Source organism: Pristis pectinata, chromosome 11 (assembly GCF_009764475.1).
Source record: "Pristis pectinata isolate sPriPec2 chromosome 11, sPriPec2.1.pri, whole genome shotgun sequence".
Lineage (NCBI taxonomy): Eukaryota > Metazoa > Chordata > Chondrichthyes > Rhinopristiformes > Pristidae > Pristis > Pristis pectinata.
Window position 1 is genome coordinate 55,356,175 of NC_067415.1, and position 19,819 is coordinate 55,375,993.

General features: G+C 42.2%; 1 protein-coding gene across 1 annotated transcript in view; it reads left to right on the top strand.

The window, feature by feature from the left end:
- cnmd (chondromodulin) overlaps positions 1–19,819 on the top strand; it is a 48,685-nt gene that overhangs the window by 14,055 nt on the left and 14,811 nt on the right. The window contains exons 5-6 of the mRNA XM_052026483.1: positions 11,062–11,215; positions 12,587–12,840. Of these exons, the coding sequence (XP_051882443.1) occupies positions 11,062–11,215; positions 12,587–12,840 (408 nt within the window). The remainder of the gene's footprint in view (positions 1–11,061; positions 11,216–12,586; positions 12,841–19,819) is intronic.

Genomic DNA, 19,819 nt, shown 5'->3' on the forward strand with positions numbered 1-19,819 from the left:
AAGTCCAAGAATATGCTGCATTGCAACATTGGGCAGCTTTAAATCAGATTGAGGAACCAAAAGGAATGTCATTTTTTTTAGCTAACAAATATGCAAGTTCCATTGCTCAAAAAATGCTTAAAAGAAAGCAGGAGATTTTACATTTGATCACAAAATAACAGGCTCAAGAAATATGCTTTTAAAATATTTCACTTCAATCTTAGCAATCCAGACAATAAATGTATATTGAGATCATGGACTAATATGGCAGGCTCCCATTATTTTGGCATCCCCAGTTCCAAGAGAGCAATGTAACAATGAGTCAAAGAGATACTGGAATGACAATTTCAAGCTCATTGGCATTGCAAAATACAGTCGTCAGTAAAAGAGTAGATAAGTATGGATTTCAGCAGGTTGGTCACTTGGAGTCCTAAAACATCAGTAGGATATTTTGATATCCTCATGGCACATATAATGAGAGACTGAGAAGATAAAGCAAAAGAAGGCAACTTAGCCAACGTGTATTCTATGCTTGCCTGATTTAAGAGAAACATTTGAAAATCATGGACACTTGAGGAGCTTTCATGCACAGTCATCTCATCGGCACATGCAAGAGGCACAAGAACCGCTTCAGAACACATGGGAGTAATGTAAAGAAATCATATGATATTTATGAGGCATAACAGGCACGTTTTGAACAAATTTTCTTCTGGGAGTGACAATGAGTGTACAAAATGGACATTTAATATAATTGGCAACAGCAGCCAATGAAATTCAAGATCAGTTATTACTTCATTTGGGAGTAAGGAGTAATATTTCTGCATTTTCTCAAATCATAGCTTGTTCTTGTGATCTATAAGCGACTGTACAGGCAAGATGAGTAGACGTCTGAAACTATGTCTGTACAAGATGGTCCCTTCATTAAAATAGGTGGTGAGGAGACCTTGGTTTATTATTGTCACTTGTACCGAGGTACAGTGAAAAGCTTGTCTTACAAACCGATCGTACAGGTCAATTCATTACACAGAGCAGTTGCATTGAGTCAGTACAGAGTCCATTGATGTAGTACAAGTAAAAACAATAACAGTACAGAGTAAAGTGTCACAGCTACAGAGAAAGTGCAGTGCAATAAGCTGCAAGGTCACAACAAGGTAGATCGTGAGGTCATAGTTCATCTTATCATATAAGGGAACTGTTCAATAGTCTTATCACAGTGGGGTAGAAGCTGTCCTTAAGTCTGGTAGTACGTGACCTCAGGCTCCTGTATCTTCTACTTGATGGAAGAGGAGAGAATGTCCCTGGTGGGTGGGGTCTTTGATTATGCTGACTGCTTCACCAAGACAGCGAGAGGTAAAGACAGAGTCCAAGGAGGGGAGGCTGGTGTCCGTGATGCGCTGGGCTGTGTCCACAACTCTCTGCAGTTTCTTGCAGTCCTGGGCAGAGCAGCTGCCGTACCAAGCCGTGATACATCCAGATAGGATGCTTTCTATGGTGCATCTGTAAAAGCTGGTGAGAGTCAAAGGGGACAAACCAAATTTCTTTAGCCTCCTGAGGAAGTAGAGGTGCTGGTGAGCTTTCTTGGCTGTGGCTTCTACGTGATTTGACCAGGACAGGCTGTTGGTGTTGTTCACTCCCAGGAACTTGAAGCTCTCAACCCTCTCGACCTCAGCACCATTGATGTAGACAGGTGCATGTACACTGCCCCCTTTCCTGAAGTCAATGACCAGCTCTTTTGTTTTGTTGACATTGAGGGAAAGGTGGTTGTCATGACACCATCGCAATAAGCTCTCTATCTCCTTCCTGTACTCTGACTCATCACTGTTTGAGATACGGCCTACAACGGTGGTATCATCTGCAAACTTGTAGATGGAGTTAGAGCAGAATCTGGCCACACAGTCATGAGTGTATAAGGAGTAGAGTAGAGTAGAGGGCTGAGGACGCAGCCTTGTGGGGCACCAGTGCTGAGAATAATCGTGCCGGAGGTATTGCTGCCTATCCTCACTGACTGCGGTCTGTTTGTTAGAAAGTCAAGGATCCAGTTACAGAGGGAGGTGAACATAGAAGGTTTCAGAAGTCTTCTATGTTGATGCTGGTATCTTCTTTGCTGGAACCTGCACAGCCCTTTGATAGGCCAATGCTGTTGAATTTAATGCCTCTCTGAGTATTTCAATTCTGACAGGATTGCACATGTGCATTCACCTCAACAGCCTTACTTATTGTGTTTTAATCAACCGGTTTATATAATAGAAAATCGGTTAGGCACTATCTGTAGAGGGAGAAACAAGAGTTAACATTTCAGATAAATGGCCATTTACCAGAACTAGGAAATCAAATATGTTTTAAGTCCCAGAAAAGGTAGAAGTATAACAACTAGTAGGGATCAGTGCTGGGACCTCTGTTTGTTTGGACATAAATGTAGGTGGGCTGCTTAGTAACTTTGCAGACAACATGAAAATTGGTAATGTTGTGGATATTGAGGAAGGTTGTTAAAGGATACAGCAGGATATAGATCAGTTGTGAACATGGGTGGAGAAATGGCAAATGGAGTTTAATCCATACAAGCGTGAGGTGTTGCACTTTGGGAGGTCAATTGTAAGGGGAAAGTATTGCAGTTAATGGCAAGACCCTTAGAAGCATTGTACAGAGGGATCTTAGGGTGCAAGTTCATAGCTCCCTGAAAGTGGCAACACAAGTAGATAGGGTGGCAAAGAAATTGTATGGCATACTTGCCTTTATCAGTCGGGGCATTGAGTATAAAAGTTGGCAAGTCATGTTGCAGAGGTATGGTGTGCAGTTCTGGTTGCTGCAGACCATGCAAAGACAGATGTGATTAGTCTAAATTGACATCATGTTTGGCACAGACCTTGGGGGGGGGGGGGGGGTGCCGAAGGGCTGTTCCTGTGTTCTGTGTAAGACCATAAGACATAGGAGCAGAACTAGGCCATTCAGCCCTTCGAGTCTCCTCCACCATTCCATCATCGCTGATTTATTTTTCCCTCTCAACCCCATTCTCCTGCCTTCTCCCTGTAACCTTTGACACCCTTACTAATCAAGAACCTCTCGAACTCTGCTTTAAATATACCCAATGGCATGGCCTCCACGGTCATCTGTGACAATGAATTTCATAGATTCGCCACCCTCTGGCTAAAGAAATTCCTCCTCATCTCTGTTCTAAAGGGACGTCCTTCTATTCAGAGGCTGTGCCCTCTGGTCTTGCACCCTCCCACTACTGGAAACATCCTCTCCACATCCGCTCTTTCCAGGCCTTTCAATATTCAGTAAGTTTCAATGAGATTCCCCCCTCATCCTTCTAAACTCCAGCGAGTACAGGCCCAGAGCCATCAAACACTCCTCTTGTGTTAACCCTTTCATTCCCTGTATCATTCTTGTAAACCTCCTCTGGGCCCCCTCCACACCAGCAGATCCCTCCTTAGATATGGGGCCCAAAACTGCTCACTATACTCCAAATGTGGTCTGACCAATGCCTTATGAGGCCTCAGCATTACATCCTTGCTTTCATGTTCTATGTTTTTAAGTATCACCTTCATAGTAAGGCTGCTTTATTACATCTTGCTTGTGGCAAGTATGCCCATAATTAAAAGAGGGATCATTAGAGCTGGAAAATATACTACAATTTTTCCCAGTTTTGTGTCTCATGTTGACTGGTGCTGAGACTTTAAGAGCACTAATCATTCTCCATCGAGTAATTTGATGAAGAATCCATTTTGTATTCATGAGTACATCTTGAGTGAATGTTGCTCCATTGGAAAAGCTTGTCTATCCCTAACCACCAGGAAACTCAAAAATATTTTCAAAAGGTACAGATCTGAGAACTGCATTTGCAGTCAAGTAAATCTGTAAAGAAATGACTCCACATAGTTCCCTAACACCTCTGTGATTAAGCTGATCTATTAAGTGGAGTGCTGAAGAAACCATTTGTTCATGAAAATTAGATGAAAGCAAAGATCAGAAGTCTTCTGGGGGTGTATTTGGGAGGCACAAGCCAGGAGAAAACTATTAAAGATGATATTTTAGCAGCAAGCTAGAACAGTCAAAGTTTTCAGGAGATATAAACTGAGACTTTTGTAAGTGCTTTTCCAAGACTTTGTGTCAATAATACAGACAAAATGCAATGTGGACCAAAGCAACAGGATTGCACTTCCATACAAATATATTAAATTTATATTGACTTATCAGGTTAAAAGGAAACAAAGATGGCTCTTTTATGTGTGCTTTTCTTTCATGTATTGAATTCTAGTTGCTTGATATTTAGGTAGACTTGAATGTGGAATTTTATTCACTGAAGTATTTGAACAGCCTGGTGGAGTATGCTGTCAATCATCATGTATCTACTCTGTAATTCAGAGTCAAAACCCAATTTACAGAGAATCCAAATGTACATTCCCCTTTGAAACAGGAAGAAAAGAACACTGAGGAAAGTCAGAAGTTTCATCAAGTTTATCTGGAGCTTCCTACCACCAGTGTCCTGACTTCAAATTTAGCAGTTTTCACTTTTCCTTTAAGGTACCCAGAAGCTAAGGCCAGCAGATAATATTGTTTTGCATGACAAGCGGATTTGCACAAAGTCAGTGTTGCTGTCGACTTTTTCCATGTTGTGTTGTCAGAAAATAAACTGTAAAGAGTCACCCAAATTCACAGCAGAAGCAACTCAAGGAAGATTTTATATGAATGAAGACAGAATGATCTAGAAACTATTTTGCGTAGCGTATATTCCCTATCCAATTAAAATGCAAAATAGATCATCATCTGTGATTGGCATGTACGGAAATGCAGAGGGTAATTGTACCCTCATCCCACTGTGGATGGCATGGGCTTTCTCATGGAGGAAGCTGGACACATGGCGGTCACATATTGTCCCATGCAATCCCTTTGTCATTGCTGCTACAACATGTAAGAGCTAAACTTGCTTCAGAAATCATGTGGACTCTCACTGCAAGAACAGGCCTAATTGTGATGAAAGAGTTCCGGGTGGGCATAAATTAAGGGTCCTGTCTTTGCCTGGTGCTTTGTCATGGAATCCATCAAACTGAAGACCTTTGGATCTTCAGCAGTGGATAATATATCTCCTGTGGTGTGGTAGTTAAGGGGTTTTCTTTGAGGGACACTCAACTACTCTGATTTCTTGACCCAGGTGCCCACCCCTGATGCTGCAGTATGCCACTGTATGTTGGGATCCTGTCTCTGACCCACTATTGAAGGAAAAGCTGTCTTAAAACAGCCATACTAGTTGATGCAGTGGTCCCCACAAATAACCTTTGCTTTAAGAGCTCCCACTATGTGGGAAGATCAGACTTTTAAATTCATTCTTCTTGCACAACTTTAGAAAATAACTGTTTTCAGTACATTTATTGTGTCTTCTATAATGAATGCAGATACAAAATATGCATTTGAGGTCTTGGCTGTTTATTATTTGTTGTAATTAGTTATCCTGCCTCAGTATCTAAGAGACCAGATTCCTTCCTTCCTCCCTCCCTCCCTTTCTTTTTTCCGTTCTGTTCCGTTCCTTTCCTTTCCTTTCCTTGGTTGTAGAAGTTCTTTAAAGATTCAGATCTTGTTGGGTGAAGATGTATTTTACAGGGTAGAGTTATGACAGTGTCTATAATGATTTTTTAGACCCTGACCTCTGTACTGCAATGTGCCCCAGGATACAGAAAAAGGTGAAATGCCACTTCCCATCCTTGCAGTGTTCCTGCCCCTTATTTTAAAGAATGACACAACTGATAGAAAGAATGAGGAAGTGTCCTAGGAGAGCCAGAAATGCAGTAACTGACTTCCATGATTTTATGATAGGAGACACAAGCCAACTGCCCATTGAGAAGAAGAATAACTCTTCCTGTTTACTTGCAGAATGGCAATGTGCACAAGTTATTAAATGGGTGCAAATAATGAGTGTCCTACAGTGAAACTATCAGCAGATTGGCAGATGAAGTCTTCCTGCTGTTACTGGTCAGTAAGAAAAATGTCAGCTCCTAAATCTGACTCCCACTTCCCATGTATCAGTGCACAGAAAACTGTACAGTAACAGTGCTAGTTTGGAAGGATTTGGATGCTTAAAATTAGGGCTATGGCAACATTGATAGATGTTGGCAATGCTGCACGGATGTTAAATCTTGTCTGGGGGATACATATGAGAACTGTCACAGCTGTCACTGCTTCCCTGTTGAACCTTATCCTGTAAGCACTGATCTTCAGATAATGATGCCTGGAATAGTATATCAGATGGGTAGAACAGAAATGGAACAGTATTACACAAATCATGTGCTACCTAACATTTCGGAAGCCCCTTCCCAATCTTGTTGTCCTTCATGAACTAACTCCATTGATTTTTGAGCACTAAATAAATTGCCCATTTTAAGTAAAGCTCAGCATCCTGAAACTTAAATATACACTTGGCTTATCACTAAAAACACAGCAAAATGCTGCTTTTGCAATATCTAAAGGTTGAAAATATGGTCTACCTTCTGCTTACTTGGCCAATATCCCAATAATAGCAAAGCACTCAACCAGCACTGGGGCATGGAGTTGCTTTCTATCAACTATCAACTGGAAGAAATAGTATTTTTTTTATTTACAGCATGATAACAGGCCCTTCCGGCCCAACGAGTCCGCGCTGCCCATTTTAAACCCATATTAACCTACCCGTACATCTTTGGAATTGCTTTGCTTGATAGCAAAAGCCTCTTAGAGAATAGTGGAAAATGTATCCTAGAACCCATCCTATTTGGAACAGTTAACGTAGAGACAGAAGGAATATCTAACCTAGCTGTCTTGAAGATTTCTTTTGAACTTCATTTCAGAATGCTGGTGAGTACTGGGGAAGCTTTGATAGGAGGTGTTGATAAAGGCCGAAACAATTAACGACAGTTACCACCTACTTCTTAAGCCTAGAACTGAAGCCTATCTTAAAGATCTCACTATCAACTGGTAAATAAACATGCCTGTTCTAACCACAGGATTTTCATAAAAGGAACCGACCTTCAATTATTTGAAGGCACCTGTCCCAAGGGCCTTCCAGCTTAGATTTAGCACTTCATGTTATGGCAAAGAAAAATAATCAAATAATAAAAGGGATGCTATGAATTTTGAAAACACCCTATTTCATCTCCGTATAGCATTTGTGATTTGTAGTGTGTGAGGAACAAGGAAAGTGTCTCGCATCTGAGATGAAGCTGCAACAATTTGATAGGTCTGATGGTATTACAAGGGAATGGTGAAAAGAGAAATGTGATGGATTACACTTTGTGAACTGAAATCTCACTATATCTGAATGTCGTTCAATCCAGAGAATTTGTAAACAATCCCACCCAACCACAATGAAACGAGCCTCAGGTCATTTGTTCAGGATTATATTTGACTGCTGATTCATTTCAACATTTTTGGAGATGATGATGTCAATAACTGTTCAGATATGTTAGCTCTGATATCATATCTTGCTTTCAGATGATTGACTTAATGTAACAATGAAGTTCCATCATATAATCAACTCTGGTCAGAGGATTAAAAACATCCATTCAAAAACACGGAGAACTTTTAGAATTGGGATCTGGGTCTATGTTTTGGGTCTTGGTGGATGAATTCAAGTCAGCAAAGAACTAGGATTACTGAAGTTTACCTATTTTTGCCATTTACCTTATGGATGTAGCATCAAACCCAAACTGCTACTGTGGAGGCAAGTGTCTGTGCGTCACTGGTTAGGAAATCAAAGATGGAGAATATAACATAAAAACAGAAAATGCTGGAAGCACTCAGCAGGTCAGGCAGCATCTACAGATAAAGAAACAGAGTTAATCTCTCTGAAGGGTCTTTAACCTGAAATGTTAGCTCTGTTTTGATTTTCACAGATGCTGCCTGACCTGTTGAGTGTTTCCAGCATCTGCAGTCTTTTTGTTTTCATTTAGCAGAGAATGTAAAAGCTGTCTATCATTTGCTTTCATATTTTTGATGTCACACAAAAAGCAACTATTCTCCATTGTACACATTATCATATCAATTATTTATCAGATCAAGAGCAGTAGCAATTTGAACTATTGGCATAAGATTATTTTTTTACTGAGTGATTCCTCAAATATTAAATGGGAAATCTAATGAAGTTATCATCTGCTGAGGTGCAGCTGAATGGGAATTATATGCTGGCATAATAAGCCAGTGCAAAGTGATGGATCTATATTGTCTTTTGTAATATCTAGAATGAAGAAAGGACAAAGGTGATCTGAAAATAATTAGAAAGGTCATTGAGTTGTGAAGGGACAGACAGGTTGGAAAAATAATGAGAACCCAGAAATAAACATTTGATTTCTGAGGTACAGACTTGGCCAATTAGAAATTTTGTGACAGGAGTTGGATTTCTCCTGACTCATAAGTTGCGATCTAATGGCTGATTCCTAGAGAACTATGATCATGAGGTTCATTTCCATCTAAGGGAGGGTGGTGAATGATGGAGGTGGGGATGGGAGGAAGAGGGAGGGTTGTGTGAAAAAGAGAGGAGGTAGAGAGCGAGGAAATGAGGTTTGTGAGAACAAGTGGATGAAAGGAACCGAGGGAATGGTATTGTCAAAATCACTGCATGAGTATTTAATAAATCTGACAGAAAAAACCTGGCAATCAGCCACTATGTTACTATCAAGCATCAGTTTTAATTAAGGAGTAAAATATATGCCAGCATCTTGAAGAAAGATTAGGGAGATTTCAGCACGATAACTAAAGACAATTTTGCTGTTATTACAAAATGTATCTAAATGCTACACGATATTATATAGCATATTTTAAAAACCATGGTCATATGAGAATATGGGAGTTTATAAATTGTTTCCTTAACCTTCAAGGGCATGCAGTAGATTTTTAGTGTAGGTTGGTATAAGAGATTTTATAATATACTTAATGGTCATTCATTACTAAGCTGAGAGAAAAACAAGAAGTTAATCCCTTGTGGCAGTTCTAACCTTTTGCACCCATTCCAGGAAACATGCACTTCAATATGTTGTCGTTATATGATTATAAATCCTCTGAATTCTTTCATCATTTTAATTGGATATTTTTAGCTTTTAACTGTCAGAGTGTAAATTTTCAAGCCTTCCACTGAATCCTAATAATTGGCACAGTAATGTTTATACATAATTGATTGTATATAGAAATACCTATGCTAATAACATGGGAATATATTTGTGAAAAATATCGGAAAAATTCTGATATTTTCTGTCTTTGTTTACATGGAATTGCCGAATAAATTGCCAACAGCTGACAATGTACTTCTGGATACTAGAGTACAAGACCTTTAAGCGAGAGCAAGACATGTCTTTATGCCTGTCTGAGCAATACAAGGTGCCCTTTTCACAAGATGTTCCACCAAATCCCTTTTCAGAGATGCCTAAAAGGGAATACTCAGAAATTTCTCTTCAGTCAATTAGATTTTTCTTGAATTTTCCTTGACAAAGTGGCTTATCAAGAGGTGAAGTTTTCTCTGTCTACATAAGGAATGTACACTTCTGGAGGGATATCTCCAATAACTTCAGCACAAGTCTGTCTCCAAGTACAGCAGTAGGTTTGTAGGAATTTGACGATGATTGCAAACTATCACTTGCGCAAGTGAATGGATGCAGAGCCACTCCTGTGCCAATGTCGCCATCTTGTGGTAATATGGGTGTGATTCTAGCTATTTCTGGAGGCACCATTTCAGGAGGAAAAGGATAATTCAAGCTCTACATTGCTAAGTGTTCTGCTATCAGATTATCTCTGAGTTGTCTTTGTCTCCTCCCCAGTATTTGTAAATATTACTGACCTGACTGGAAACAGCAACACTCCTCAGGTTGAAGAGATGAAGCTAATCATAGCTGAGCCAAAAGAGCTATCATTAACTGTGTTATGTACCAGCAACAAAAGAAACACACCGAGTCATGTATAGGTGTTAAGAACTATTTTATTAATAACTACTTATGATGATAATAAAAATAAAAGTAAAAATGTTAAAATGTTAGAAGTAAAAATGTTAGATCTTAAACATTAACCCCAAAAACTAAACTCGAAGCGTGTGTGTGGCAAATTCCCAAACTCCAAGTCCAGGAATAGTCTTCAAAGTTCAGTTCAGCAAGCCATAAGATGAAACGTGAGCAAAGGCTTCTGCAAAACCACAGTTGACTGAAGAGAAAATGTAGAGAGAAAATAGAGAGTAATTACGAAATCCAAATGTTCCACGATGGAACCCATACGACGCTTCACTCACTGATGATCTCCATTCCTTTGTTCCGAAGTATCTGCCACCCCGAAAGGCATTCGAGACGTGGCCGTCCACACAAATACCTGTTTCCTTCTACAGGTTAACGACAAAGTGGACTCCACTGGATTATTCCAAAATCCATACGTGGATTGTAGTGACAGACACAGTCATTGTTCTTCATCCATTGATACAGAGACCAGCAGACAGTGTGTGTGTGTGTCTCTCTCTCTCCTTCTGACTCTTCTCTCTCTCTCACCTTCTCTCTGATTTTCTGACTGACTGACTGGTCCAAAAAACATCATCACGTCCTTATCTGCTGTTGTTGTCGTAATCACGCCCCACACACACACACTACTGTGCAATGTCTTAAAGGGACATTCACCAATAGTAACCTAATCTGTAACAACTGTATTTGTTCAGCTATGCTTTATTGTAGGGCTAGATGCTGTACAGCACAGCTGGCTTTATAAAAAAAACTTAGGAAATGTTCCTGTTTGGGTGATACTTTTAAAAGAATAGGATTTGAAAAAAGTCACAAAAAGCTTTGGAAATGTAAGCACTAAATTAAATCTTTACGGTGATGTAAAATATTCCTGTCAAATGATTCCTTAAATATTTGCAGTAATAGAAACTAAATTGGTACAACAGAGGGTTTCTGTTCTGAGAAAATAGAACCTTCTATCCACAAAATACGAAGTAAGTCACCATTTTAAACAAGAATTTCTTGCAATACATTGACAGTAGAGCTCCCTTTAGTATTACAATAACATTGCAGACAGTTGTTAACTACATTATTTTTTGAATAATTGATAAGCAAATGCAATGCATTATTTACTGTTCTTTAATTTAAGGAAGATGAAATCATGCCTGCAAAGTTTGAAGAAGAGTCTCTTATCTGGGTAGCAGCAGACCAACCAATCAAAGACCATGCCTTCCTGAGCCCTAAAGTTTTGGAACTGTGTGGTGACCTCCCCATTTACTGGCTTCGTCCAACTTACACCAAAGGTAACTGTGATGACAATGTTGCTATTTACTGCTACACTTCTGATTACAAAGGGTACATAGGAATGATGTCCGATGTAATAACATGTTCTTTCTTAAAGAGAATATGAGAAGGTCTTCTCAAAACAAATAAAAATTAATTAACATTTCTATTTATCCAAAGACACAACATTTAATTTTGAGGTTTATGCTTTCAACCTTGAACTGATTCCCATGTCGCTGTAAATATGACAGAATGGTTCACTCAACCGAAGATTAGATTGAGGGCATTTGTCAGCATGTCTTACTTTTCTGCAATTAAAATTAATGTATTAAAAAGTCAATAATAAATAAAATTAAATTAATGGCCAGAGTCCTTCAAATGTCTGTATTTCTGATTTAGTCTTGGGCAGTTTAACCTACTTTATCACTTCATGGATTGAGTGTAAGAAGACAGCACATCTCAGGATAATTCATGACAACTGTTGTTAAGTAATTCCATATACAGTTGGTTGTTAGCTGGGGATGAGCTTGGACCAATTGCAGTGTATTCACATAAGAGTCATTAAACTCCATAACGTTTCTTCAATATGTGCCCCTGTCGACTGAATCCTTGCACCAGTGAGTGAGCCCTTACTAAGCTTATTCCTAGAGCTTGAATTTTTCCTTCTCTTTTGTTCAGTTCAGACATTTTTTCAGTTTTTTCAAGTATTTGCAGTTACTAAAAACAAACTTTGATCAAGAGGTCCATCAGCTTTCAGAAAAATGTGTTGCAATCAAAATCAATTTTGATAACAGTTGCAGACTACCTCAGGCTTTTACCTTAACTAATTCTTTCTTTGACACAATCTTTACTTTCCTTCACATAGCACCAATACTTTCTGTTCTTTGTCCATTTCCACTCATGCTCTCAATCCTCTGGTCTTTTTCACCACCTTCTGCGCCCCCCCCCCCCCCACCACCCCAATGCATCCCTTGGTCAAATGGGATTAGCCAGTAGGTTAAGTCAGAATTTCAAAAGCAAAATAGATGAAAATGTAAGTTCTGGTTGACATTTATTGTCAGCACAGAATTTTATTGATGAATAAAAATAAAAATCCATTTTCCAGGTGGGCCTTCAATGGTGTTTTCATGGTTTTTATCGGTTAAACGGAAAAAATCCAGTCTTATTTATTCTTTTGTATTTTTCTATTGAATAAAGTGACTTGCACCTGTAAACCTTTATATGAGTTTAATGGATTATTCAATCTTTTTCTATATCTATTTGAACCATCAAACTATACATCAGGGAAAAGTTGCCCTGAAATGCTGAAAATTGATTAACAATTTAACATTTAAAACTAAGATTCATCTGAAACTAGTCAATTTGCAGTGCAATTACTCTTGTCTTCACAGAGGGTCAAAGGAAGAAAAGATCAGTGGATCATGAGAGACTGAAGATACCCTACCCTTACTACTATGAGTATGATTTTCAGTTTAACCCTGATGCAATGGATGAATACGGTCAGACTGTGGGAGTTCCTACTGAGGCCGACATTGAAAAAACTGATGTACAGGCTCAAGATGCAAGACCAGAACAAAAAGCAAATGATACTGTTCCTGAAGAAGAAGGGGGTCCATCTACCTTCAATGCAGAAAACCCCTATCATGTATGTATTGAATTACTATACAAGTATTCAGAATTATTTATTATAGGCCATAGATAGCAGTTAATCAACTAATAGAGCTGAGATGAGCTTTGGCACCTGTGCCAAGTAATTGATGTAAAACTTCAAAGAATACACAGACCTATTCATTTTTTTGCATTGATTGTTGACATTAGTGGCTAGATCAGTATTTAAACTCCATCCTTAAATGCCTTTGAAAAGGTGGTGGTTGGTGAGCTGTCTACTTGAATCACTGAAGTCCTTGTTTCACAGGTACTCCCTTGGAGCTCTTTGAGAGAGTTCCAGGTTTCTGGCACTGCAGAACAAAGGAATGGTGATATATTTTTTCAGTGTCAGAACGCTTTATGACTTGAAGGGGAAATTGAAGTGGATGGCATTCCTGTATATCTGCTCCTCTTGTCCTTCTAGGTTATATAACTTGTGGGTTTCAGAGGTCCTATCAAAGTGCCATAATGCATCTTGTAGAAGGTCCACTCTGTGGCCATGATACATCACCTCGGATAGTGTAACTGGGTTATCAATCAAACAGGCTTTGCCTTGGATGATACCAAAAATCTGGCTGGAACTGCACTCAACCTGACAAGTGGAACCTATTCTATCGCACACTGCATTAACACCTCAGGGATGGTGGAAAAGCTTTTAGAAATCAGGAGGCGAATCATACTGGTATTGGTTTATTATTGTCACATGTACCAAAACAGTGAAAAGCTTTTGTTTTGCGCGCTATCCAGACAGATCATGCCATACATAATTACATCGAGGTAGTAAAAGGAAAACGGAATGCAGAATGTAGTTTTGCAGTTACAGAGAAAGTGCAGTGCAGGTAGACAAATAAAATGCAAGGGCCACGATGAGGTAGATTGGGAGATCAAGAGTTCATCTTTTAGCCTATGAGAGGTCCGTTTGAAGAGTCTGATAACAGTGGGATAGAAGCCTGAAGGTACGTGCTGTCAGGCTTTTGTATCTTCTGTCTGATGGGAGAGAGGAGAAGGGATAATGACTGGGGATGGGGAGGTCCATGATTATGTTAGCTGCTTTCCCGAGGCAACAGGAAGTGTAGAGGAGGCGTTGCTGCTTATCTTTACTGATTGCGGTCTGTTGGTCAGGAAGTCAAGGATCCAATTGCAGAGGTGGGGTGCAGAGTTCTAGGTCTAGGAGTTTGAAGGTGAGTTTGTTTGGAATCATGGTGTTGAAGGCAGAACTATAGTCAATAAATGGGAGTCTGACATAGGTTGTCTTTGTTATCAAGATGTTCCATAGATAAGTGTAGGGCCAGGAAGATGGTATCCTGTTTCAGAGGTAGGTTAATTGCAGTGGGTCGAGGTTGTCTGGGAGGCTGGAGTTGATGTGTGCCATGACCAGCCTCTCAAAGCACTTCATGGTGGTGGATGTCAGAACCACCGGGCAGCATTAAGGCACATTACCTTATTTTTCTTTGGCACCAGGATGAGAGTGGTTTCCGTGAAGCAAGTAGGAACCTCAGAATAGAGTAGGGAGAGGTTAAGGATGTCTGTGAATACTCCCACTGGCTGGTCTGCGCAGGATCTGAGGAGACAACCGGGGACCCAATCAGGCTTGTTGCTTTCCAAAGTTTCACCCTCAGGAAGGCTGAGCTGACGTCTGCAATAATGTCCATGGGTACAGGTGCATCAAAGATTGTCGGTCCAGGTGGTGTCATTTCCCTGACCTTCTGTTTGAAACGTGCATAGAATGCATCGTGCTCATTGGGGAGGAATGCTCTGTTGCCAGTGATGCCTTTTGATTTTGCTTTGTAGTCAGTTATAGCATGCAAGCCTTGCACCAATCGATGGCTGGTCTGGGACTCGAGCTTGGACTGGTATTGTCTCTTGGCATCTCTGATGGCTTTGAGGAGGTCATACCTGGATCTCCTGTGAAGGTCAGGGTCACCTGACTGGAACGCCTCAGAACTGGACTTCAGTTGGGGGTGGATGTCCTGGTTCATCCATGGTTTCCAGCTGGGGAGCACTCAGATGTACAGTCCTCTACACACTTACTGATGAAGTCTGTGATGGCATTGGCATACTTATTTAGATTGGAAGCTGAGTCCTTGAATTTTGACCAGTCCACTGACTCGAAGCAGTCGCATAGGAGCTCATTTAATTCCTCAGACCAACAATATATGACTTCCATGTTGCAGGATACCCAACCTCGGATTTGCTTTTGTAGTCATTGTATTTGTGTGGCTGGTCCAGTTAGACATCTGGTCCATTTGAAGAATATTCAATGTGGGAGATCTGACAGTGGTAATGCCATTGGATATCAAGGAGGTGATTTTCATGTCAGAGATTTCCATTCATAGAGATTCATGGAGTAATACAACACGAAAGCAGGCCCTTTGATCCAACTCATCCATGCCGACCAAGATGCCTGTCCAAGCTAATCCCATTTACCTACATTTGGCCCATATCCCTGTAAATCTTTCATATCCATGTACCTGTTTTAAATAGAAAAACAAAGGACTGCAGATGCTGGAATCTGGATGAAAAACACTGTGAAGCTGGAGGAACTCAGCAGGCCAGGCAGCATCCATGGAGAAAAGCAGGTCAATGTTTCAAGACCCTGCATCAGGACTGAGAGTGGAGACGAAGGTTGCCAGTGTAGGGAGAAGGCAGGAGGGGGAAGGGTGACACAGGGACCGGTGGGTGATAGGTGGACTGAGGATGGGTGAGGAATGATGGGCAGGTGAGGCCAGATAGGGTGAGGGGAGGTCTGGAGTTGGGAGACAGTGGCAGGTGGTGGGTGATAGGTTGAAGCAGACAAGGGGAAAAAAAAGAAAAAATGTCGGGGGGCAGGGCAGATGGAGCCAGATTGGGGAGGTGAGGGTGACGGTGGAGACGAAGGCTGGAGGATGATAAGTGGGGACACAAAGGCTACTAGTGCTGGAATCTGATCAGGAAGGGAGGTGCTGATGGGAATCATTTGAAGAGGGACAAAGGGCAGATGGGGAAGAGGATCTGGTGGGTAGTAGGTGGATGGAGCCAGAAGGAAAGGGGAAGAAAATGGGCCACAGGGGGCTGGAGGAGGATATGGGAAAGGGAAGAAAATTAAGAGGACTGGGGTGATTGGAAGGAGAGAGAGGAGAACGCAGAAGGTAAGGGCTACCTGAAATTTGACCATGTGGGGTTACCCTGGGTGCTCCAGTTTCCTCTTGCATGTCAAGGTTGGGAGGTTAACTGGCCACTGTACATTGCCCCTAGAGTGTGAGTGAGTGCTAGAATCTGAGGGGAGTTCATGGGAATGTGTGCGGAATAAAATGGTCTAGTAAATATTAGTATAGATGGTTGATAGTTGGCATGGTGCTGTATGATGCTATGACAAATTACTGTAAATTTTGACAATAAATGATCTGAACCTACAAAGTATAATTTGAGAAAATCTTTGTGACCTTTTCTGAAAGAGTGGCTGCACTCAGTAATGGAATTGTTATCTAATCTACCAACTGTCATAAAAAGTTGGCATCAAAATTTTACAAATGAGAAAATACAGACTCGAACAAAAATAAAGAATGCTGCCTCTCTACTGAAAGGCGTAATGACCAAGATCCTAAAGGAAGAAATGAAGTAACACCTTGTCTGATAAGCTAAAGCATATCATCAAGGAGAGATAGGAACAGACAGACTAGAAAGGCGTTTGGTTGGAGTAAAGGGAATTATGAGGCTCTCAGTCAGGAAATTGGAAGCTTAAATTGGGAACAAATGTTCTCAGGGAAAAGTACGGAAGAAGTGTGGCAAAAGAGCCTCTGACGATGACCTTTGCATTATCAGTGGAGACAGGAGAGGTTCCAGAGGATTAGAGGGTTGCGGATGTTGTTCCCTTATTCAAGAAAGGGAGTAGAGATAGCCCAGGAAATTATAGACCAGTGAGTCTTACTTCAGTGGTTGGTAAGCTGATGGAGAAGATCCTGAGAGGCAGGATTTATGAACATTTGGAGAGGTATGATATGATTAGGAATAGTCAACATGGCTTTGTCAAGGGCATGTCCTGCCTCACGAGCCTGATTGACTTTTTGAGGATGTGACTAAACACATCAATGAAGGGAGAGCAGTAGGCGTAGTGTATATAGATTTCAGCAAGGCATTTCCTAAGGTACCCCATGCAAGGCTTATTGAGAAAGTAAGGAGGCATGGGATCCAAGGGGACATTGCTTTGTGGATCCAGAACTGGCTGGCTCACAGAAGGCAAAGTGTGGTTGTTGAAGGGTCATATTCTGCATGGAGGTCAGTGACCAGTGGTGTACCTCAGGGATCTGTTCTGGGACCCTTACTCTTTGTGATTTTTATAAATGACCTGGATGAGGAAGTGGAGGGATGGGTTAGTAAGTTTGCGATGACACAAAGGTTGGGGGTGTTGTGGATAGTTTGGAGGGCTGTCAGAGGTTACAGAGGGATATAGATAGGATGCAAAGCTGGGCTGAGAAGTGGCAGATGGAGTTCAACCCAGATAAGTGTGAAGTGGTTCATTTTGGTAGGTCAAATATGATGGCAGAGTATAGTATTAATGTTAGGACTCTTGGCAGTGTGGAGGATCAGAGGGATCTTGGGGTCCGAGTCCATAGGACGCTCAAAGCAGCTGCACAGGTTTGACTCTGTTGGTTAAGAAGGCATATAGTGTATTGTCCTTCAATCATGGGATTGAATTTAGGAGCCGAGAGGTAATGTTGCAGCTATATAGGACCCTGGTCAGACCCCACTTGGAGTTCTGTGCTCATTTCTGGTCATCTCACTACAGGAAGGATGTGGAAGCCATAGAAAGGGTGCAGAGGAGATTTACAAGGATGCTGCCTGGATTGGGGAGCATGCCTTATGAAAGCAGGTTGAGGGAACTCAGCCTTTTCTCTTTGGAGCGACGGAGGATGATGGGGGGACCTGATAGAGGTATATAAGATGATGAAAGGCATTGATCGGGTAGATAGTGAGAGGCTTTTTCCCAGGGCTGAAATGGTTTGCCACAAGAGGACATAAGTTTAAGGTGCTGGGGAGTAGATATAGAGGAGATGTCAGGGGTAAGTTTTTTACTCAGAGAGTGGTGAGTGCATGGAACGGGCTGCCGGCAATGGTGGTGGAGGCGGATACGATAGGGTCTTTCAGGAGACTGTTAGATAGGTACTTGGAGCTGGGAAAAATAGAGGTCTATGGGTAAACCTAGTAATTTCTAAGGTAGGGACATGTTTGGCACAGCTTTGTGGGCCGAAGGGCCTGAATTGTGCTGTAGGTTTTCTATCAGAAAACTCCCAAGGCATAAAAAGAGTAAAAGAATCTGAATCAATTGTGGACACAAGAGAGACTGCAGATACTGGAAATCTGGAGCAACACACAAAAAATGTTGGAGGAACTCAGCAGGTCAGGCAGCATCAGGTGAGCTTCCAATCCTTCCTGGACTTGTGTTCCTCCAGCACTTTTTGTATGAATCAATTGTAGATGGACCAATCATCTAGATGGTTAAAGGTAGAAAAACTGTAAGTATTCCCCTTCCACTGCCTTCCTTTCTACAGAGTCAGCAATGACTCAAATCAATGCAGAATTAGAAAATATTGGAAGACAAAACCCTGAAGTGGAATTGAAGGATGCAAGTACCTTTCTCCGGAACCAGACCTTAGAATTCACCTTTTACCTGTTGAGCAAAAAGTAGTTAAGGCTCATAAAGCAGCAGGACCCAGAACTCTTTGAAAAGTGTATTAAATTAAGTAAGGCCTTGTAGCGGTTGCTACCGCGGAATAAAACAAGACTCTACTCGGAGGATTGCCAAACAGAACTGGTTTATTTTCCCGCCTTGCGCGGGCCCTTTAAGGGAGAATGTTCCCGCCCAAAACAACCGGTAATGACGTAAGTCCTACGTCATCAGGACTTTCCCGACGCGCGGGTTCTCCCCGTCGCTCGGAAGACGAGGCCCGCCGCCATCTTGGGCCTCGTCGCTCCGACGTCGCGCGACCAGACTGCCGAGCCAGTTCGCCCCGACTAGACGTGTGAGTCGCCACACAACCCCCCCCCCCCCCAAAACCGGCGATACAGTCCCCAAGGTCCGTGGGCTGTGCCAGCTGCCGCTTAGGGGGGCGGCACCTCTGCGTCGCGGCGCGGCAACCTTGACAGGCTGTTGCAGATGCCAAATGGGCCGGTTTGAGGCGGTCCGCTGTGAAAACCTGTTCCCTGCCTCCAATGTCCAAAATAACAGTGGATCCGTTATTGCGTATGACCCGGAACGGTCCCTCATATGGTCGTTGCAATGGCGCCCGAGGTGTGCCCCTGCGAACGAAAACAAACTTACAGTCCCCGTAGTTCTTGGGCTGGCAGGATGGGGCTTGACCGTGCCGTGAGGTGGGAATCGGGGCCAAGTCGCCCAAGCTTCTCGCGCAGTCTTTGTAGGACTGCTGGGGGTTGTTTCCCCTTGGTCCCGAAGGGCAGGTATGAAATCCCCGGGGGACAACTAGTGGCGCCCCGTATACAAGCTCAGCTGACGAAGTGCGGAGGTCTTCTTTGGGGGCAGTGAGTATGCCGAGCAGGACCCAAGGCAGCTCGTCAACCCAGTTAGGACCCTTCAGGTAGGCCATCAAGGCCGATTTCAGATGGTGGTGAAAACGTTCTACCAACCCGTTTGATTGAGGATGGTAGGCTGTGGTGGTGTGCAGCTGCGTCCCTAGCAGGTTCGCTAATGCAGCCCAGAGACTGGAAGTGAATTGGGTGCCTCTGTCTGAAGTGATGTGGGCCGGAACGCCAAAACGTGAGACCCAGTTGTGAGCAGCGCCCAGGCGCAGGAATCAGTGGTGATGTCAGTCAGGGGGGTTGCCTCAGGCCACCTCGTGAACCGGTCCACGATGGTAAGGAGGTACCGGGCTCCTCTTGAAACGGCAGAGGGCCCCGAGGTCGACGTGTATGTGGTCGAACCTCCTATGGGTAGGCTCGTACTGCTGTGGTGGGGACCTGGGTGTGTCGCTGGATTTTTGACG